Raw genomic sequence first — 22602 nt, forward strand, 5'->3', positions numbered from 1 at the left:
TTTTGAAAGCAGAGGCAGATGGATCTCTGAGTTGGAGGCCAGCCTGATCTATATATAGAGTTCTAGGATAGACAGGGGATACACAGAGAATTCCTGTCTCAAAAAGCACAAAACATGGGCTGGAGAGATGGCTCAGTGGTTAAGAGAACTTACTGCTCTTCCAGAGGTCCCAAGTTCAGTTCCCAGCAACCACATGGTGGCTCACAACCATTGAAAAGCTCTCAGGGAGAACTTTCCCTCGGGATGGAGACCCTCCAACTCCAAAGACCAGACCGAGACACCACAGGATGCAATCAGCAAGAGGATTTGGTTTATTGTCGGGATACACAGGCACAGGCACCTGCGGGCGCTTCAGTCACTCGGGGGACTGGCGCGCCCCACGGAACCAAGGATGGCTTTTATAGGATTTTGGGGAGCAGAAGCAAGCATACAGAAGCAGATGCATGGTTACAGGGATATAATTGGTGGATTCTAATATGGCAAGGGTTTAGCTTGGGGGCAAGTTTCCTAGCTACCTTCCTGAAACATAACGGCTGACTCGGCCCCCCAAGGGTTCAACCCGGGGGGCAAGTTTCTTAGCTACCTTCTTGGAACATAACGACTGACTCGGCCCCCCACCAGGGTGTGGGACCTCTCCCGGGGCTTTTTTTTCATTGTCAGGTGCTCAACCGAAGTCGTCCTGTTGCCAGGCCTTCAACCAAACATATCTTGCTTGGCAGCCGCTGTGTACTCAGTGTTCTAACCTTTCCCTGAACCAGTCATCTTAAGTACAGCCTTGCAAAATGGCGTTACTGCTGCTAAGCTGGGGTCTTTCATTCCCCCATTTTTTTGCTAACTTTGAGTGAAATCTTTCACTCGACTTGGTCAAGAAATTTCTGTCTGGTGAGGGCTTATTCCCCCACTGACTCTAGGCCACAAAAGGGCTAGGAGGATCCACGTAGGAGTTTTAACTTTAAGGGGTTTGGAGTGCGCTGAACTCTCCATGTCTGGGGTGTAGTGTTGTGATTAGTCAATTCCTCAGACCGGACTGCCTTGACGTGTGGTGCGTGGATCTAAGCCGAGACTCCGTCTACCTTTAGGGCGGTCGGGGTAGTCAGGAGGACGGTGTAGGGTCCTTTCCACCGTGGCTCGAGATTTTTGGTCTGGTGTCTGTGTACCCACACGGTGTCTCCAATCTGGAACGGGTGTGGCACCACCGGATGCTCAAGCTTGTCCTGGTAAGCAGCGGCCAAAGGTCTCTAGACGTCTCTCTGCACAATCTGTAGGGCCTGTAAATGGGCCCTCAGAGAAGGGCTGTCAGCAAAATCAGCAATGTTTGAATCAAAGAAATGGACAAATGGGGGTGGTGTTCCATATATTATTTCAAAAGGAGTTAGACCATGGGGGCCCGGGGTATTCCGGGCCCGATATAGAACTAGGGGAAGGAGGGCCACCCAATCCTTTGAGCCAGTTGCAAGCGTAAGTTTGGATAAAGTCTCCTTAATTGTTCTATTTATGTGTTCTACCTGACCTGAACTCTGGGGTCTATAGGCACAATGTAATTTCCAATCAATCCCCAGCAATTTGGCCACCAACTGACTTACTTGGGAGACGAAAGCGGGCCCGTTGTCCGACCCCAACGCTTGAGGCATGCCATACCTGGGAAAGATTTTCTCGAGGAGCTTCTTAGTGACCATTTTTGTAGTCTCGTGCTTTGTGGGGAAGGCTTCGACCCATCCTGAGAAGGTGTCTATAAACACTAGGAGATACTTGTATCCATATATACCTGGTTTAATTTCAGTAAAATCAATTTCCCAATGGATGTCGGGACGGTGTCCCCTAGGACGAACTCCTTGTCCAATCCTGGTCCTTCCCGGGTTAACCTGAGCGCATGCTTTGCAACTCTCAGTCACCTTTTGTATCGCTTTGTCCCGATTCAAAAAACACAGATTTATCTCTTCCCGATCTAGTAAGGTTTTCAATTTCTTAAACCCCAATTGGGTTAATTTATGTAAAAAGGAGATCAATTCAAAAGTCCTTTGTAGACCCACTGTTTTAGTTGAGGGTGGTAGATGGCCCCCATTTTTTTAGGAGCTCTATGTCCTCATGGGCATAAACCCAACTGGTTTGTCCCACTGGTGGGGGCGTGGGTTGGTCTGGGCTATTTAAGGGCAAGATTTGTTTGCTCATGGCCGCTTCTCGCGCCGTGGCATCGGCCAGCCGGTTTCTTCGTGCCTCTGGGTTGTGCCCTTTCTGGTGTCCTGGACAATGTATAATACTCAGTCTTTTGGGCAAGAATAGGGCTTCTAAGAGGGCCAGAATTTTAGCCATATCTTTACCCTCAGATGTGAGCAGCCCCCGCCTCCGGTAGATCTCCCCGTGGATGTGTGCTGTGGCAAAGGCATAACGGCTGTCTGTATATATATTTAGCCTCTTACCTTTTGTCATCTTGAGCGCCTGAGTCAAGGCGATGAGTTCAGCCCGTTGTGCGGAGGTACCAGCAGGCAGGGCTTTCGCCCAAATCACTTTGTCCTCCGTAGTGACCGCAGCTCCAGCCTTTCGCTCTCCCTCTGCCAAGAAGCTGTTGTCATCCGTGTACCATGTGTGGTCAGCATTCTGAAGAGGCTGGTCCGATATGTCCGGCCTGGTTCCATGTACTTCTGCGAGGATTTGTAGGCAGTCATGCTGTTTTGCCTCCTCTGGTAGAGGAAGCAAGGTGGCAGGATTGAGGGTGACTACGGGCCCAAACTGAACCCGTTCTGCATCCAGTAACAAGGCTTGGTAGTGGGTCATGTGGGAATTAGAGAGCCAGCGGTCTGGGGGCTGCTTTACCAAGGCCTCCACTGCGTGGGGTGTTAGGATGGTGAGTGGCTGCCCCAAAGTCAATTTTCCAGTGTCCTTGATCAGGACAGCAATAGCAGCCACCATCTTTAGGCACGGTGGCCAGCCGGAGGCCACAGGGTCCAATTTCTTAGACAGGTAGGCCACAGGGCGTTTCCAGGGTCCCAACCTTTGTGTTAGGACCCCTTTAGCATACCCCTGTTTCTCATCGATGAACAGTTACTGAGCAAATTGTAAGGGTTTGGAACAGTCGGATGAATATCTTTTATCCTCTTGTTGACCTTTCTCAAGTCTTGTACTGGCCTATAATCTCTAGTGTCGGGTTTCTTAACAGGCAGAAGAGGCGTATTCCAAGGCAACCGGCAGGGGACTAGGATGCCTTGATCCAGAAGCCTCGTAATGTGAGGCCTTATACCTTGATAAGCTTCATGTGACAGGGGGTATTGTTTTATGGAGACTGGAGTTGTAATTAAGGGGGGCTGTTGGAGCGCCAACCCCATCCCACCAGTCTCTGTCCAAGCCAGTGTCCTGTCCCGGTTCATAGGGTTAGAACTTGAAGGGGAGTTCTGTGGGGGCCAGTTATTTGGGCCCCTCCTTCCTCAAAATGAATTTGTGCTTTTAGTTTGGTGAGCAGGTCACGGCCCAGCAGAGGGTACGGGCAGTCCGGAACATGTAAGAAGGAATGGGTCACCTTACCGGTAGCCAGCTGAACCCGGCGGTCTGTAGTCCATCGGTATTGTTTCTCACCAGTAGCTCTTTGTACCCAGGCCGTCCGGTCGCTGAGTTGTCCTGAAGCTTAAGTGAGGACTGAATGCTGGGCTCCTGTGTCTACCAGGAAAGTAACTGGCTGCCCCCCCAACTTCAAGCGTTACCCTGGGCTCGGGGGGGGGGGGGCTCCTGGCCCTGACCTCCCTAATCTTTATCTAGAGCCAAGAGGGAGGTTCGTGGTCAAGGCTTTCGGGGTCCGCCAGGCTTCTTGGGGCACTCTCTAGCCCAGTGCCCTTTCTCTTTGTAATAGGCACATTGATCTTTATCCAGCTTCAGCCCCTTTCGAGCTCCCCCCTATCTCCCTTCCTTTCTTGGCCCTGAACTACGGCGGCCAAGATTCGACTCAATTCTCTCTCTTATTAAAAATCTTTTCAGCTTCTTTAAGTAAATCCTGTAATGTATAGCCCTGCAAATTTTCTAACCTCTGTAACTTAGTCCTGATATCTGGAGCAGCCTGCCAGATGAAGGACATAGAGACACTCGTCATTTGTCCTGGGTCATCTGGGTCATAGGGAGTGTACATACGGTAGGCCTCCTTAAGTCTCTCTAGAAAGGCGGAGGGAGTTTCCCCTGCTTCCTGTAATACCTGTTTTACCTGAGCCAAATTAGTAGGGCGTCGTATAGCCCCTTGGAGACCCGCTAGAAGCAACTGGCGATAAAGGCGTAGGTGTCCCTTACCTTCAGCTGTATTAAAATCCCAGTTTGGTCTCTTAAGTGGGAATGCAGCATCAATTTTTTCAGGCAGCTGGGTGGGACGCCCATCATCTCCCAGAACATGCTTTCTGGCCTCTAGGAACACTCTTTGTTTTTTTTTTTTCTGAGGTTAAGAGGGCCTGTAAGAGCTGTTGGCAGTCATCCCAAGTAGGCTGGTGGGTAAGTAAAACAGATTCTATTAGGTCGGTGAGTGCCACCGGACCTTTGGAGAAAGAAGGGTTGTGTTGTTTCCAATTGTAAATGTCAGCTGCTGAAAACGGCCAGTATTGGGTCTGGCCACCGGTTCCCTGTCTAAGTGGGAAAGCCTGGGAGGTTGAATCTGGCATCACCTCGCGCTTATTGCGCAATCTCCCTGCGACAGGGGAGAAACCCTTATCAGACTGTGGCCCGGCAACTGATCTGGCCGGCGGCTCTGCCTCCTCCGTTTCAGCCGGGCCTGTCAGAGAGAAGATCTATGAGAGGGGAGTTTGGGTCTGCTGGGAGGACAGGTTTCTTAGAAGGCTCTGATTTCACAAAGGTAGAGAGAGGAAGACGTGGCCGGCGGACCGGACGGGGCCGAGGGGACAGGCTGGGGGTTGAGGGGAGGCCAATTCGGGTCCACGAAGGGTTCCGCCCGGGGGGGGGGGGTTAAGGCGAGACTCTCTCAAGTGATAATATAAGAAACCTGGTCAGGATGTCCGTGGACGACCCGTTCTTTAACCTGTAAAATAATGATCTTATTAAATGTGCCATTCACTGGCCATCCTGCTCCGAAAGTGGGCCACTCGGATGTGTAGAGAGTCTGCCCTTTTCCTTTTTTTTTTTTTAACCTCGACGGACTGGTTGTGTGCCCGGTCGTGGACGTCTTTCTAATGATCAAGAGTGAGACTTAGGGGTGTTGTTAGGGACTGTCCCATGTTAGTTCTAAGGAAGATTAGAACACAGAGAAAACAAACAACACCAACAGTCAAACAAACAACAGACAGGCGTGCTGCACGGCTTTGGTACCAAACTGAAAGCAAAAAGTCAGATGGAGGTGGCAAAGGTCCGGGGCCCTCTGAAAGCCAAAAATACAGACAGAGGTGCCGTTAGTCCGGATCTTTCTCCTCTCCCAGATTGGGCCCCGAAAAGTCGGGCCCCTAACACCCTTGGAACGTCTTCCAGGGCTGCGGGGCGAGAAGTCCGAGCTCGTCAGCTCCTTCTTCGTCCCGCCCAAATTCCAAACAACCTGGCTGAGCGCTCACAGAACAGACCTGGCTGAGCGCTCACAGAACAGACAGAATAAGGCAGAACGAGACAGAATCAGACAGACGCCGGCCGGCTTACCTCCCAGTGGGTGGTCGGTGGTCCCTGGGTGGAGGATCTCCTTTCCCGGCCAACGCACCAAATGAAAAGCTCTCAGGGAGAACTTTCCCTCGGGATGGAGACCCTCCAACTCCAAAGACCAGACCGAGACACCACAGGATGCAATCAGCAAGAGGATTTGGTTTATTGTCGGGATACACAGGCACAGGCACCTGCGGGCGCTTCAGTCACTCGGGGGACTGGCGCGCCCCACGGAACCAAGGATGGCTTTTATAGGATTTTGGGGAGCAGAAGCAAGCATACAGAAGCAGATGCATGGTTACAGGGATATAATTGGTGGATTCTAATATGGCAAGGGTTTAGCTTGGGGGCAAGTTTCCTAGCTACCTTCCTGAAACATAACGGCTGACTCGGCCCCCCAAGGGTTCAGCCCGGGGGCAAGTTTCTTAGCTACCTTCTTGGAACATAACGACTGACTCGGCCCCCCACCAGGGTGTGGGACCTCTCCCGGGGCTTTTTTTTCATTGTCAGGTGCTCAACCGAAGTCGTCCTGTTGCCAGGCCTTCAACCAAACATATCTTGCTTGGCAGCCGCTGTGTACTCAGTGTTCTAACCTTTCCCTGAACCAGTCATCTTAAGTACAGCCTTGCAAAATGGCGTTACTGCTGCTAAGCTGGGGTCTTTCACCATCTGTAATGGGATCTGATGCCCACTTCTGGTGTGTCTGAAGATAGCTACAGTGTACTCATATAAATAAAAATAAGTAAATCTTTTTTTAAAAAGCACAAGGCAAAAAAGGGGGACTGGAGAGATGGTATAGTGATTTGAATTAGGATGTCCTCCCCACCTCTCATATTCCCATAGATTTGAATACTTAGTCACCAGGGAGTGGCACTATTTGCAAAGATTGAGTGTGGCCTTGTTAGAGGAGGTATGTCACTGAGAGTAGGCTTTAAGGTTTGCAAAGCCCAAGTCCAATGGCTCACTCTTCCTGTTGCCTGTGGATCCAGACATTGAACTCTCTGCTACCTCTCGAGCACATCTGCTGGCACACCACTATGCTCCCGCCGAGCCAGGCCCAATTAGATTCTAACAGTTGCAATGGTCGTGCTGTCTCTTCACAGCAACAGTCCACTAGCTAAGACAGATGGTTTGGAGTGGGTACTGCTAAGTCAGAGAACTGGAGCTCAGTTTCAAGCACCCACATCAGGCAGCGCACAATGGCCTGTAGCGCCAGAATCACCAGTAGCTCCAGATCTAGGGAGATCTGATGCTGCTGGCCTCTTTGGGCACCTGCACTCATGTGTACACATCCACAGATCACCCACATACACACACACACACAATTTAAAATAATAAAAAATAAATACTGGGGTTGGGGATTTAACTCAGTGGTAGAGCGCTTGACTAGCAAGTGCAAGGCCCTGGGTTCGGGCCCCAGCTCCTAAAAAAAGAAAATAAAAAAAAAAAAACTTTTTAAAGAAGAAAACAATGTCCTGGCTAGTTTGATGTCAACTTTACACGAGCTAGTGTCAGAGAGGGGGTAGCCTCAACTGAGAAAATGCCTCCACAGTGATCCGACTGTAAGCCCGCCTGTGGGATGGTCCCTTAATTAGGGATTGATGGGCCAGCTCTTGGCTGGTGGTCCTGGGTTCTAAAAGGCTGAGCACGCCACGTGCGGCGCTCCTCCACGGTCTCTGCCCTGCCTCCAGGTCCCTGTCCCTTTCGAATTTCTCTCCTGACCTCCTTCGATGATGAACAGTGATTTGCAAGTGTAAGTCAAATAAACGCTTCCCTCCCTAACTTGCCTTTGGTCACGGTGTTCAATCACAGCGATAGTAACTGTAACTACGAGGATCGGTTGTTTTTGTAAAACAAACAAAACTACTAGGCCCTACAATCCTAGCACTTGGAAAGCTAAGGAAAGGAGATTGCTGTGATATTCAGAGCCAGCCTGGGCTACAGAGTAAGACCCCCATCTCAAAAACCAAGGGCTTGAGACTACAGGCTCGGTGACTTTGAGCGGGTACTGCCTCAGCAAGCTTGGCTTCCAGCACCCACAATGAGCTTAAGTAGAAGTCACAACCTCCTGCAGCTCCAGATTCGGGGATCTGGCACCTCTGAGCCATGCAAACACCCAAACTCACATACACACTCCTATCAGACATTGGAACATACACATAATTAAAAATATAAATCTTTAAGAGAGAAAAACCGGCTGGGTGTGGTGGCACATGCCTTTAATTCCAGCACTCAGGAAGTAGAAACAGATCGCTAACTTCATAGCCCATTGGAGGCCAGCCTGGTCTACATAGCTAGTTCTTAGAACAGCCCAGGATGCATAATGTTTAAAAGTAAACAAAACCAAACCCAAATTTTGTTTCGAAGTGATATATTGGTTATATTTGAATAGAGCTATAAGCACTACCCACCACTCACCACTAGAGGGACCCTATGACCGGAGGTTACCTACCCCATAGGCATTGAGATTCCTTGAGCCTGCACAGATTCCAATACTAATCGATATGTTTTTTCCCTTTATCCATCTCAAAGGGAGGCAACTTTGAGTTAGGTCAGAGAGAGATGGAGAAAGACACGAGGAAACGGGAAGGCAACCCACGCTCACGGAGTGGCAGACTTAACATTGTGAAAATGACCATTCTATCCAAAGCCATTACAGATTCAGTGCACCCTCAATCAAAATCCCCATCTCATTCTTCACAGAAATAGAAAAAAAAGCTATCCTAAAACTCAAATGGAAACACAAAAAAATCCTGGGTAGAGAAAATACTGAGTAAAAAGAACAATACTGGAGGGGTTACCATTCCAAATCTTAAAAAGATACATTACAAAGCTGTAGTAAAAAACAAAACAAAACAAAAAACATGGTAGCAGGGTGTGTGTGTGTGTGCGCGCGCGCGCGCACACACACACACACACACACACACACACACACACACACACACACACCCACCCCAGACCTGGGGACGAATGGAACAAAATTGAAGACCCAAACATGAGTACCCATAACTTCAGCCACTTCATATTTGACAAAGACACCAAAGCAAATGCTTGGGGGCAGGGAACGCATCTTCAACAGTGGTGTGGGGAACACTCAACATCCACAGGCAGAAGAGGGAAATTAGAAACTCCATCTCAACGCCTAGGGGTGGGTACCTCTTCTGACCACTGCGTCCCTCTAGTGGTGAGTTGTGGGCAGTGCTTCTAGCCCTATTCAACACAACTCTTCAGTGGGAAAACAGCTCCTAGTGGCTCAAAGACCTAAATGTGAAACGTGAAACACTGAAACTGTCAGAATAAAACAGTCAGCGCCCTGCACAATCTAGGCGTAGAAGTCTTTCTGAATAGAACTCCTTCTGTACAGGAATTAATCCACAGTTGACAAGTGGGACCTCATAAACCAGAAAGCTTCAGCACAGCTAACTACACAAGCAGTGAAGAGGAATCCCACAGAGCTGTAGAGAATCTTTGCCAGGTATACATTTAACAGAGGGTTAGCATACAGAATATATAAAAATTCAAAAAGCCAAGAGTGAAAATAAAACATCACCCATTTGAAAAAAATGGGTGGAACCTGGAGTTCTCAAAAAAAAAAAAAAGGCTAAGAAATAGGAAAAAAAAAAAGAAAGAAAGAAAGCAAACCAAATAACTTTCAGATTTCATTCTAGTCAGAATGGCAAAGAGTGACGAGACAATAAAGACCACAGACAACAAGTGCAAAAGGGGTGTGGGGAAAGGGGATTCGATTTTAGTGGAATTGAGAACTGGTGCAGCCACTATGGAGATCAGTGTGGAGAATTCTCAAGAAGATAAAAATAAATGTACCATATGCCCAGCTATAGCACTCCTTGGCATATGCCAAGGAGATCATTGCTGGGGTAAGGCCTGGGGGAGCAACAGAAGGGAACAGCAGGGCACACATGCATGATCTGAGTGGAGGGAAGGAGGGAGGGGAGATAAACACAGGACAAAGACGGCAAATGTAGTCAGGGTGTCTGAGAAAATCATATTGAACCATGTTATTAACCATTACCTAAAAAAACCCGAAAACAAACTACATAGGTCTTTTATAATACACATATAGGTTAAACAATGCTGGGTGGTGGGAGGGCATGACTTTTAATCACTCAGGGAGACAGAAGCAGGTGATCTCAAGTTCGAGGTCAACCTGATCTACTGAGTGAGTTCCAGGACAGCCAAGGTGTACACAGAGAAATCTTCTCAAAAATGAAAAAAGGAAAAAAAAAAACTGTGTTTGCCTGCGTGTATGTCTGTGTGCTTCACAGACAGCCTGGCATCTACAGAGCCAGAGAGTGCCAGAGGGTTGTGAGTTCCTTGTCAGTGTCTGGAACCAAACCAGCAAGTCCCGTTAACCAGAGGCCTCTCTGGCCCTGCAAAAAGAGCTCTTCTTAGAAAGGAGGAGCCTTCTTGATTTCCCCAGAGAAGCACCCGAGGTTAGGTCAGAAGGAACTCTAGGCCCAACTGACCTCAGGCCTCCTCTCCACATTTATCACTTTCTGAGTGAACTCCGAGCTTTGGATTCATACTGCTCTGATGCTGGGGGATGTACGGCTGGAGCTGAAGCCGCTGCTCGCAGCTTGAGTTAGTAAGCTGAAGGCTGGGTGAAGATTTAACAACACTGAGTCTGGGTGGAGGAGGAGCTAGAACGGAGGGAAGATGAATACCGGCTGGGGTAAGGCAGTCAGGCATGCGCTCAAAGCTCCCAACAGCTAAGCCCAGAAAAACAAACAGGTCTCGAGAAAGGGCGACCAGGAGGTGAGGATGATCCTGTAATTATGTATGTACATGTATGAAAATGTAATGAAATCATGACTCCCACACTAATAAAAGCATTTAAAAATAGGTCTAAACAGCTGATAGAACCGATACAGTAAAACCAGATATTTATTATTTATACTGCATTTGTCATTTCTCAACAATACAAAGTAGAGGCAAATAGTAACACTCCATAAAAATGCTGAATCCCATGTCCTCTCTAAGTCCCCAGCCCTCCCTCAAATACTCCCTCCCACCCCTTACAGAACTCTGTCCTGAATAAAACACTTAAATACATCATAAATAGTAAATTATGAAAAAAAATAGCAAGAAACTGTTTCTTTCCTTCTTGTAAAAAAGAACATGGCAGCAAAGACAGGCAGCCGGAAGCCGGCTGGGGCGTCTAATATAGACAGTTACGTGGGGCTGGCTAACCTGCTGTCAGGGTGAGACGGGATGGAGAAGGAGCTAATGTGGGATTTCCACAGCTGGCCTCAAACACCATGCACTGCCCCACCGTAGGACCAGATGGGCCGTAACTGAGAGGAAGGAGAGGGCTCCGTGGCCCTGTTTCCAGCTTCTCTACAGAGGAAGGGGCAGGCCAGGTGGCATGGCGACAACCTTACAGAAGGAAGTCTGTGGCTCCCCAGGAGTTTAAGAAAATATTCTCTAGCCTCATAGATACGGACTGCCTGTTAAACAGACACAAACATCTCCCTCCACCGTAGCTCCACAAAGAGCAGAATACTGTTGGAAAATATAGGAAGAACAAAGAAATCTCCTTTGGAGAATGGTCTAAAATCATTTGATAATTCTTTATATTTAGAAAAACTATTAGGATACATTCCAAATCGCAGAATAGTAAGTAGTAACTGTATGACCTGGCAGTGAGTAGGGTCCTGCTAAGGTCCACTCTCCTAACATGGCTGCCCCACTGTCTTTAAAAAAGGGTACGTGTAGCCACGCCCCTGTCTACTCCCTCAGCCCTAAGTGAGGGAGACAGAGAGCAGCTGCTGGCGGGGCAGCCCCAGCCTTTCTACTTCACGAACACTCGGGCTCTTCTATACAAGAACGTTTATCTGAGACTGGCTCAAACTTACACTGTGTGCTCTTTGTGTTTCTTTCCTTTTTTAAGGAAAAAACTAGCCTGGGAGTAAGGACCGTCCTCACTCTCCTCCCAAACACCTTCATAAAATCATTGGGAGTCTCAAAGACCAGCGGGAGGATCGAAGGTAGGAGCAATGTCCAGCCAGTCTGTCCTGAGGAGATTAAGAGTCCAGCTCCAGGTGAAAGGTAAAGAGGAGGAAACCACCTAGGCCAGCAACCCCGCGTCCAGCACAAAGAATGGGGGTTTGAAAATAGTCAGCTATAGAAGCCATGGCAGGCAGTGGAAAATTCATGCCACCCACTCTGGAGTGGTGGGGACGATGTTGTCCTCAACTGTCAAAGGCACTACTGCCCAGAGGAAGGGGAGACAGAGACAGAGCCCTGCTAGCTCCACATTCTCTCCTCTGTTGATGACCGAGAAGACGACTCAGCATTCCTGGGGCAAGGGCTGCCATCTTGGGATCAAAGCCATAGCGGAGTCTTGTCTCAGGTCTTCCAAGGCTCGCTGCTCACTGAACAGAGAAAATAGAAAGTTCACCATGGACAGCAGACGAGGAGGCAGGAGCAGAATTGAAGACTGTCTCATCCTAGCTAGCAAATCTGACTTTATTTCCTCCTCTTTTTGGCTTCAGTTTTCAAGTATAAAGTTTTAAAACCACAAAACCTTTCTACTTTTTGGAGACAGGATCTCACTATGCAGCCTTGACAAGCCTGGAAAGACCAGGTTGGCCTCAAATTCTGCCTCCCAAGTACTGGAATTAATAGTGTGTGTCACTCTGTCTGATCATACAACTCTTTAGAAGCAAGGTTCAAGAGTACATCAGTATTTCCCAATCAACGTTTTGCTCCATTCTGTCAGTGACCCACTTCATACCCTCCAAGCACCCCTAGATTCAAGACACTTACATGGGTGAGTTCTGACTCTGCAACATCAAGCTTTTCCAAGGTTGAACTAAAAGAAGGAAATAAAATGGCAAAGAATTAGAGGACAAAGGGCGCTTCTGGAGTAGCTTGAAGCAGAACACTCGTACAGGACCCATAGTCCTGGCTTCTGTCCCCAGCATGTCCTCCAAGATCAATCATATTACCTCTTCACATTTCATTTAGATGCAGAGAACAACACAGGGCTGAAGAGACTCAAGTGTGTAAAAGGTGCCTGCTGCACAAGCCTTGGCACCGAGTGTGATCCCTGAAACTCACACCAAGGATGGAGGAGAGACCAACGTCACAGAAAAGAAAACCTAAGACACTACGAAATGTAACAGTCACGGTGGTGCATGCTTACACTCCCAGCTATGTGGAGGATAAGGAGGAGGACTGCTAGCTCAACGAATGTGTCTATGTATCTAGAAAGTGCCTTCAAGGCAATTCTGGGCAACCTTATGAGATACCACTTCAAAATACAAAGTCAAAAAGACCAAAGTGTGGTGGAACACACCTTTAACCACAGCACACAGTAGGTAGAGTCTTTGCATTCTAGCCTGTCTAACAAACAAACCAAGAAAACTAGAGGTGTACTATGATGGTAGAGTGCTCAGTGACTGACATAAAAACAGGTTTAGTCTCCAGCCAGATAGTGGTGCACACCTTTAATCCCAGCATTGGGAGGCAAAGGCAGGTAGATCTCAAGTCTGAGGCTAACCTGATCTATAGAATGAGTTCTAGGACAGCCAAGGCTACCCCGAGACACCCTGTGTCAAAAAAGCAAAACCAAAATCAAACCAAAACAAACTCCAAACTAAAAAAGCTCACGATAGGGGCTGGGGATTTAGCTCAGTGGTAGAGCGCTTACCTAGGAAGCGCAAGGCCCTGGGTTCGGTCCCCAGCTCCGAAAAAAAAAAAAAAAAAAAGAACCAAAAAAAAAAAAAAAAAAAAAAGCTCACGATAACAGAAGAAGCTGCTAGATTTAAAAACTGTTTTCATTTGTGGGGGTGTGTGTGTTCCTGCACACACTGTTGGGGTCAGAGGACAAACCACAGAATCAGTTCTCTCTCTACACCATATGGGTTTTGAAGACCAAACAGAGGTCATCAGGATTAATAGCAAACACCTTTAAAGGCTAAGCTATCTCAATGGTCTAAAGCTAATAGAGTTAGAAGCACCATTGTTCAATTAAGTAATTTTTTTGTAGTTTTTTTCCAGACAGCCTCTCAAGTAACTGGGGTAGTTTGTTAGTAGCCGAGGGTGACTCTTCTGCTTCCCTTCCTCACATGCTGCAATCACAGGCACGTGCCGCTGTGCCTGGCTACAGCAGTTGATCACCTTCCAGGCTCAGTTACGTGGATGTTGGCAGGATCTGACTCCTTCAAGGCTTTTCCGAGTAACTGAGCCAGGAAGGTGATCCTCGCTGCTCTCCCCAGCTCCTTCCCCAATTTTTTGTTTGTTTTGAGGCAGGGTTTCCTTGGCGGTAACTCCATACAGTGAGGCTGGCCTCAAGGCAGTTCTCCTGCCTTTGCCTCCCAAACGATGGGGTTGTGTGTGCACCATGTTTGGCTCAAACTTTCTTCTCTTCTGCGGTGCTGGGGATGAGCACCCGATCTCAAGTGCAAGTTCCATGTTCTATGGCTACACTTCATGCCCCAGCACTGAGGTAAGACACGATGCCTTGCCCGAGTTTCACTGTAACCAATGGAAATCCCCTGAGCCAAAGGCATCCAAGCTAAGTCACCTAGACTGCTGACCCACAGAAAACAAGTCTGTCTGTTATTTCTAACTGCTAAATTCTGAAGTAACATTATGTAATACATAATACAAAAATTCCCCATGTGCTGTTACCCTAAAAAACCCTCCAATGGAAACATAGCCCAGAGGCAATATGCTTGTCCACCATGCCTGAGGTCTTGAGATCAAACTTAAACAGCTAAGCCAGGTGCAGTGCCAGTTCGGGGACGGCTGAGCTTAGGCTTCAAGTCAGACAGTTCAGATAAGGCTCCCATTACCCTGCTGTCAGCAGTCAGCGCCTTGAGTCATTATAATGAAACACAGCACAGCTGATAGCATTCTAGTACTTCCGAGATCAGGGTCTAAGAATTCTATAGTTTCTACTTAGACACCCCCCCCCTCTCACACACACACACACACACACACACACACACACACACACACACACACACACACACACACACACACACACTGACAGAGAAGGTAGCAATGATGTTCTGAGTTACCTAGTGAAGAGGCCCAAGTATCAAACAGATGGGTCTCTTCAGCTATGCACCAGCAGGGAACTAAGTAACAACCACACCAGTGAGCTTAGAAGGTCACCCTCCCATTTGAGCACATGATCCTACTCCTGACCAACAGCTTCATTACCATCTCATGAGAAATCTTAGCCAAGACCTACATACGCTAAATATGGATTCCTAACCCAAGAAACTATGACATACGGTTTTTGTTTAGCTTTGTTCTTTGAGACAAGGTCTTATACAGCTCAGACTTGCTTTATCTTCCTGCCTCTTACCTCCCTAGTACTGAGACTAAAGGTGTGCCCCAAACACCCAGTTGTTTTTTATTTTAAGTCACTAAGTGTGGTAAAATTTATTATGAAGTAATAGATAACATACTAGGTAACAAAATTAAGCCATGATGATATTCACCTCTTGAATGCTTGGCTGTTAACAGATGTGACAGCACCCAAAGGATTGCAGTTCCAGGACGTAGGGCACTGACAGAGAAGGACTGCCCATTTGAGGTAAGCTTAGGCTACTCAGGGAGATTGTTTCAAGTCTACCAACGAGCCAAACTCTCTCTCTCTCTTCTTAGACAGGGTCTCTCTTGTAGCCCTGGCTGTCTTAGCACTCACCATGTAGGTCAGGCTGGTTTCAAACTCAGAGATCCACCTGCCCTGCCTCCCCAGTGCACCACAACATCCAGCCAGCATAGACTCTTAAAACACATAAAAACAAAGATTTCTGATGACCTGAAAAAACAGATTATCTGGAGTAAAGAGTCAGGAAACCAACCTCAAATTTAGTATTTGCAAAGGTTGTCCAACTGCAGGTGAGAAACTGGGACCAGGAACAGGTGAACCCTCACTTATCTCCTCCAACGGTGGAGTCTGAGGTAAGACATCAGGACGCCCAAGGTGTATATCTGTAGAAAAAGGAAACTGAAATCAATCAATGAATAAAGAATAAATCAATAAATCAAAGACTGTGTGGTCAGAAAAAAAACGGGAAGATGTATAGTAACTCAAGGACATGGTGACTCACTCCGGTAATCCCAGTACCTGGGAGGCTAAGAAAAAAGGGTCTTGAGGCTGAGGTGAGCTTGGGTACATACACAGTGAATTCCAGGACAGCTTAGGCTGCATAGTGAGACTGTGGCTCAGGACAAAGGGCAGCTGGGCAGTGGTGGCACAAGCCTTTAATCCCAGCATTTAAGAGGCAGAGGCAGGCTGATCCCTCTGAGTTGCAGGCCAGCTTGGTCTACAGAGTGAGTTCTAGGACAGCCAGGGCTACACAGAGAAACCCTGTCTGGAAAAAAACGAAAGCCAAATCAAACCAAACCAAACCAAAAAACAAAGACAAAAACAAACAAACAAACAAAAAAAAAACCAAAAACAAAAACAAAAAAAAAAAACAAACCAAACCAAAAAAACAAAACAAAACAAAAACCAACCCCCAGCAAGGCGGGTCAGTTTTCACTGCACAGAAGCAGGGCACAGAGGCCCTAAGGAGAGAAGACAGGGCTCAGGAGCAGGAATGTGTCCAGTGCGAGGGGACCCCAGCCCTGAGCTGACCTGGCTCCACTTCCGCCTTCGTAGTCACTTGTGCTTTGTGTTCCCCAGAGGCTGTCGGCTGGGAAGGAGTGCAGGAGTTGCCGCTGGGGCCTGATCGCCGAGAGAAAGATGGGCCAGACCGAAACTTTTTGGTAGGAGAAGGCTTCACTTCAAAAGGGAGAGAGAGAGCCTACTTAGCACCTGCCTAAGAAACCGTCACCAAGACAGACACCAACGAACACACACCCAAAGTTGTTCTGGAGCAAAGGCAGAAAAAGGGTTAGTGTAGAAAGATGGCTTACAAAGTACTACCCAGAGAAGAGGGTCGAGTCACCTCACTTTACAAAGAGGAAAGTGACACATGCACAGTGCCCTCTGGCTTGGCTCTCACTGATCGAATAGTCCTGTTCTTCATCAACATCATCCAGGAAACCCTCTGGTGACCATCTCCACCCCTTCCTAGCAGCAGCACGGAAATCCCCAGTACTGCTTCACTGTGCGGCCTGTAGGCTGTCTACAGTGTCTGAGTCTCTCCCACCACACACTATGGAGCAACTCCTGCCTATGCTGAGAGCACAGGAGGAGGACCTGGTATCTGCCAGTGTCACTAACAGCACGTTTGAAAAAAGGAACACTGGTACTTCTGGATCCAGAAAGTTGACAGAACAACTAAAGCTTCCTTCAACAGCTGCCAGCAAAGCTTCAACCACTCGAACTAATCTGAAAACTCCTGACATCTGGATGTGGAAGAAAAGTAAGACTACTGCTAACATCCTTGCCAGTCCTTCCTACACAAAAGTCTGCTTCTAGATACCTGAGCCTCTGTCACGTGGCCTATATCCACAGCTACACATTTTTTCCAGACCACCAATGCCCCAGAAATAGCCCTCACCTCGACAATACATGTAGGGAGAGCCAGAGGGGAGCAGCAACTCGGAAACGACTGGGACAGACAGTGACTGACACAAGGACGAGAAGCAGCGCTCACGGGATGAAGGCAGAGCAGGAGACGCCCCTGGCCTTGGCAGCTCCCTGACAGAGGAGTCTTGCCCCCCATGTCTTGGGGTAAGGGAGCCACTGGGGGATCATCTGGTAGAAGCCACTTACAGGGAATCTTCTTGAACACTGTGTTGCACATGAAGCGCTGGAACCGTTCAGCATAGAAGCCTGGACGATGTACTGACACCGTGTCCTGTGGAAAAGGAGACATGGCTACAGGGTTAAGCAGGAAAGAGGCTATATCCTGTTGAACAGGAGGCACAACTACAGAGAAACAGGCCCAGCAGGAGGCTGTGTCATCCAAGAGCATGTTCTCTTAGACTGAAACCCTACCAGAAGGGTAAAACCCATAAATGAAAAATTTTATTAAAAACAAAAAACAACAAAACAAAACAAAACAAAAACAGGAAGAAACTGAGGGGCAAATGGTAGGAAATGGAGAAGTGAGGAAGGCCTTTAGCTGACTTCACACTCACCCCATCATGGACCAGGGCTTTCCAAGAGTGCTCCAACTTCTTAACAAACCTGAAGAAAAACGGGCATCACACATTGTCTTTAAATCAAAGACTGTAATAATTATTATTATTTTAGAGGACTTAAAGAGGCCATGATATATACCAGAAAACCTCAGATAAACACTGGGCAGCACACCCACATGTATACTGGCTTCCCCGAAAACTGGCAAGGCAGTACTTATTCCACAGACCAATGCTGCTTCTAGTTAAGTCCATGACCCTGTCGTGGGGAAGGCCAATGTCTTAGTCCCTAACCAGAGGAGCAGGAGGGAACACTTGCCTAAACACAGAGGCCTGGGTTCAAGTGCTGGAAAAGGCAGAGTAAGTGAGGTGGCACATGCCTGCTGCCAAGCATGCTCTGAGCCCAGGTCTGCCTGAGCTCTGATGTGAGGCCTTGTCTGAAAAACAGAAACAAAGCCCACAACAAACCACAAACCAAGAGAGAGAGAGAGAGAGAGAGAGGAGGACTGGGTGGATAGGACTGGGACAGTATAGCTACTCTTGCGTAAGATGGGGTGAGATGGCTCAGTGGGTAAAAGTGCTTGCCACCAAGTCTCAAGGCCTGAGTCCAATCCCCAGAATCCACTCGATCAAGAGAACCGACCCCACAGCTGTCCTCTGGCCTCCACATGCTGGCTGTAGTATAAACACTTACAAACATATACAATAAGCAAATACATGTAAAAAAAAGTTTTAGTTAGATAATAATCAGTAAGTCAAATATTAAATAAAGATCAGTCTGCTTCAGTACTGCAAATGTGCCAGGAACAAAATGGAGTCTAACATTCGCAGCTCCTCCCTCACTGACACAGCCTCTTCCTTGCACAGGCTGTGCGTTTTTACATAACACAGAGATCTTATTTCTCCTCTGTGGAAATGAGACTGTACTTCTAGCTATCTCCTTATGTGGAACATGATTCAACCCACAGGTTTCTCACACAAAGTCAAGGCAGAGGGAGTGTTCCACTCTGTGCTTCTATCTGAGGACAGACTAAGCATGCCACAGAGTACACATCATGCTGAAGAGGTGGTGAGGCACAAAAACCAGGGAATAAACCCACCTAAAATCTATGGGTAACCAGACTGTGACTCATGGTTCTTGCACCATGAAGAACTTTACAAAGAATACATCTAAAAGAAGTATGTGGGACTGGAGAGGCTGCTTAGCAGTGAGGAGCACTTGCTGCTCTTGCAGAGAGGATCTAGGCACAGTTCCCAGCACCCACAGGTAGCTCACAAACACCTTTAACTCCAGTCCTAGGGGATTCCAATGCCTTTCTCTAAGCTCTGCAGGCACATTAGAGTGGTACACAGACATAAGCAAAAGGCAAAACACTTTGACAAAATGGAAAAATAAATAGAAAGAAGTAAATAAAAAATGGAAAAGTCATGAATGACCAGCTCCATGCACCCTCTGTCCTATCTGTGATCCACACGCCCTCACCTGTAGGACTGCAGAATATCAATGATGCCAATGTAAAGCAGGAGCCTTTCCCCTTTGTTGTTTCTGGCAGGGATGCCACCCATGCTGGAGAAACAAAATGAAGAGAGTTAGGAAAATGTGTTCACTATCAAAGGGAGGCTCCTTCTAAGTGTAGTCAAATCCAGACATAGAGCGAAGAGCCGACCTCATCTCCCAGACCACGCCCCTCTGAGTAAGCACACGACCTCCTTGTATTGCTCCCACAGAGCCCCATCAACAAGACTAAAATCACCACTACACACCAATTTTGGACTAGTCCCCAATTAAAAACAAACATGCTGGTACTTTTGTTTCCTAATTTGTTCCCAGTCAGACACTTTCCCTGGCAGTCATGTTCTAAGGCATCTAAAACATGAAACCAACTGAAACTTTCAGTAACTGCAATCATTGGACAAACCTAAGACAGTAAGAAAGAGGCCTTTGGCTGAAAATGTGCTGTAATACAATTACTAATGTGATTTATAATGTGCACCTAGGTTTCAAGTATTAACAACATTTTCAATCTTTTCATCCTAGACGGCTCTCCCAGATGTACTACAAACTCAGACATTTTTCTTTCCTCTTCTATTCTTTTAAGAGATGGCTCAGTGGTTAAGAGCACCCAACTGCTCTTCCAGAGGTCCTGAGTTCAATTCCCAGCAACCACATGGTGGCTCACAACCATCTGTAATGAGATCCGATGCCCTCTTCTGGTGTGTCTGAAGACAGCGACAGTGTACTCACATATAATAAATAAATAATTCCTTTAAAAAAAAAAAAGTCAATGGCTCCATGAGCATTAGTGCTGTTGGTCTCACTGTCAGATCAAAGCTACTCTTTCCCAGAAGCTAGGTTCCTTCAAGAAAAAGTACTGTGAGCATATGTGTGACTGGCTGCTGCTTCTAAGCACACTCACTGGTCCTCAGTCTCCACAGTGCCGCCCCGGCGAGCCTCGCCCTGGATGGACTCCATAGCTGTGGAATAGAGAGCCTTCTGCGGGGCTGGTCTGCGAGTGTCAATTGAGTATTGTGTTTCGCTGTTCATGGGCTCTCGCTGGGCATGATCCATGTTGTGGATGGACATCAACAGGCTATAGTCCATAATCTTGAAGCTCTGCAGCACCTAACCGGAGAAAGGTCAGGAACAACATTTGGGAGCTGTCAAGACTTCTTTCAGGTTCTCACCAGTGTCATCTCTCTTTTTACTAGGTCTTTATACTCCTTTCCTTACCTCTCTCCCATTTGAATAATAGAACTTTGTTGTTTGTTTTGTTTTGCAGTACTGGAGACTGGATACAGGTTTCTAGTATTTATCACTAAGCTACATCCCCAGTCTCCTTTTACCCTCTACATTGTGAGCTAAGGTCTCACCAAGTTCCCCATGTTGTCCTTAAACTTGTGGTTCTTTCTTTTGATAAAACCTCCAAGTAATTGGAATTATAGGCCCAAGCCACCAAAGTAGGCAAAGCAACTTATTTCTTAAGAGTTCACTTTGTCGGGCTGGAGAGATGGCTCAGTGGTTAAGAACACCCGACTGTTCTTCCAGAGGTCATGAGTTCAATTCCCAGCAACCACATGGTGGCTCACAACCATCTGTAAAGAGATCCGATGCCCTCTTCTGGTGTATCTGAAGACAGCTACAGTGTACTTATATATAATAAATAAAATAAATCTTTAAAAAAAAAAAAAAAGAGTTCACTTTGTCATTTATGAAAAGAATTCTGTCTTTTTCAAGGACTACGTACCCACAATAGGTTGGAGATATAGCTCAGCTGATAGAGTGCTTACCTGGATGGGTGGAAATCTAAGCTCCATCCCCAGTGAAGCATTACATGAACTGAGCGTGGTGACATAAGCCTGCGACCCCAGCACTCGGAAGATGAAGGCAGGAGCAAGAATCAAGGTCATCTCAGTTACACAGGGAGAACAGGGATAGCTTAGGTTACCTGAGACCCAATCTCAAGAAATGGGGGAGGGGGAGAGAAGAATGAGTGACAGATCTGGGTCAGAAAAGATGTGTGGCAGGACTTTATCAAAAATATCAGCTTCCAGTGGTAGAGCGCTTGCCTAGGAAGCGCAAGGCCCTGGGTTCGGTCCCCAGCTCCGAAAAAAAGAACCAAAAAAAAAAAAAAAAAATCAGCTTCAATTTAGTTCAACATTTATTGAATACAAATATAAAAACAACTGCAGTACAGTACAGCAAAATAGTACAAATGTTTGTATAAAAGACCAGAGAAGGCTAAAAAGATCGCTAAAATAGGCTCATGAGGGGTTGGGGATTTAGCTCAGTGGTAGAGCGTGGGTTCGGTCCCCAGCTCCGGAAAAAAGAACCAAAAAAAAAAAAAAAAAAAAAAGGGGGCTGGGGATTTAGCTCAGTGGTAGAGCACTTACCTAGGAAGCGCAAGGCCCTGGGTTCGGTCCCCAGCTCCAAAAAAAAGAACCAAAAAAAAAAAAAAAAAAAAAAAAAAATAGGCTCATGAACAACAAACTGGAAATAAAAGTAAGACCAGGTGAGTGAGGTAAGGAAATACCACTGCAAAGGGCTAGAGAAAGAAACACACCAGGCTCAAGGAGGGATACTGATGTTGCTGATATGAAATACACAGGGCAGGTGTGGCCAATGAGAGGCCAGAAAGGGCAAGACGGTTACAATAGGCAGGCTGTATCACACCAAGGACCTGAACAGCATCTGCCACAGCCTGTCTGCTCCCTAGAACAGAGTGAGGAGGGCCTACTCACTTCAGCTCCCGTGGCTCACAGCGCAGTACAGTTCCAGTACAGTCCAGCCAAGGGTGCATGGTAGGTATGCAGAAGGAAGGTGAACAACGGCTGGCCACACCTGACTGAGCACAACTTACAACTACTGGCTCATTTAGTTGAGTGCTTGTCTAGCTTTTGAAACTGAGACAGATAGACATGAGGCTGACAGACAAACAGAGGGCATCAGTGAGGAAGCAGGCAGAGTGAACAAACACGGAGAAGCTGCACAGGATGGAGGGTCCAGGTATTTCCTGAGAAACGGGGGTGGAGTGGGGCAACTTGGCATTGAAGAGTGGTGTGCAGACTTTGAATTCCAGCACTGTAAGGCAGAAGTAGGCAGATTTCCGAGTTTGAGGCCAGCTTGTTCTACACTCTGTCTGTCTGGTTTAGAAAGCTGGGCATAATGGCTTTTACTTGTAATTCCCAAATTAGGGAAACAGAGTCAGGAGGATCTTCTACAGGTCAGAGGCAATGAAATGCTTGCTGGGAGAACAGGAAATGGAACGAATAATGCTGATGGCCTAGACCAGCAGTTCTCAACTTATGAGTCTTGACCCTTTTCAGGAGTCAAACAATCCTTTCACAGGGGTTACATAAGACTACTGCACAACACAAATATTTATATTATGATTATTAACAGTAGCAAAACTACAGTTA

The 22602-nt window shown here is 47.2% G+C and overlaps 2 protein-coding genes across 7 annotated transcripts in view; both read right to left on the reverse strand.

Annotated features, from left to right (window-relative positions):
• Positions 1-288: 288 nt before the first annotated feature.
• On the reverse strand, positions 289-9413 carry LOC134485649 (uncharacterized). 2 transcript variants are annotated; one of them, XM_063282737.1, is made up of 3 exons: positions 2418-9413; positions 1584-1717; positions 289-1293 (listed from the first exon to the last, which is right to left on the reverse strand). In XM_063282737.1, the coding sequence occupies exons 1-3, from the start codon at positions 2905-2907 to the stop codon at positions 1204-1206; spliced, it is 714 nt and encodes a 237-aa protein (XP_063138807.1). In that variant the 5' UTR covers positions 2908-9413; the 3' UTR covers positions 289-1203. The 2 variants fall into 2 exon arrangements, with proteins under 2 accessions (XP_063138807.1, XP_063138806.1); XM_063282736.1 differs by having other exon boundaries at positions 289-1717.
• Positions 9414-10494: 1081 nt separating this feature from the next.
• Positions 10495-22602, reverse strand: part of Pip5k1a (phosphatidylinositol-4-phosphate 5-kinase, type 1, alpha) — a 44541-nt gene continuing 32433 nt past the window's right edge. For all 5 annotated transcript variants that reach the window (XM_008761316.2, XM_008761315.2, XM_039102780.2 and 2 more), the window contains 8 exons: positions 20103-20308; positions 19169-19252; positions 17686-17734; positions 17318-17402; positions 16232-16378; positions 15453-15582; positions 12397-12442; positions 10495-12002 (listed from right to left, as the gene is read on the reverse strand). In XM_008761316.2, coding sequence (XP_008759538.1) covers positions 12000-12002; positions 12397-12442; positions 15453-15582; positions 16232-16378; positions 17318-17402; positions 17686-17734; positions 19169-19252; positions 20103-20308 — 750 coding nt within the window. In that variant the 3' untranslated portion in view covers positions 10495-11999. The remainder of the gene's footprint in view (positions 12003-12396; positions 12443-15452; positions 15583-16231; positions 16379-17317; positions 17403-17685; positions 17735-19168; positions 19253-20102; positions 20309-22602) is intronic.

This window comes from Rattus norvegicus, chromosome 2 (assembly GCF_036323735.1).
Source record: "Rattus norvegicus strain BN/NHsdMcwi chromosome 2, GRCr8, whole genome shotgun sequence".
Classification (NCBI taxonomy): domain Eukaryota; kingdom Metazoa; phylum Chordata; class Mammalia; order Rodentia; family Muridae; genus Rattus; species Rattus norvegicus.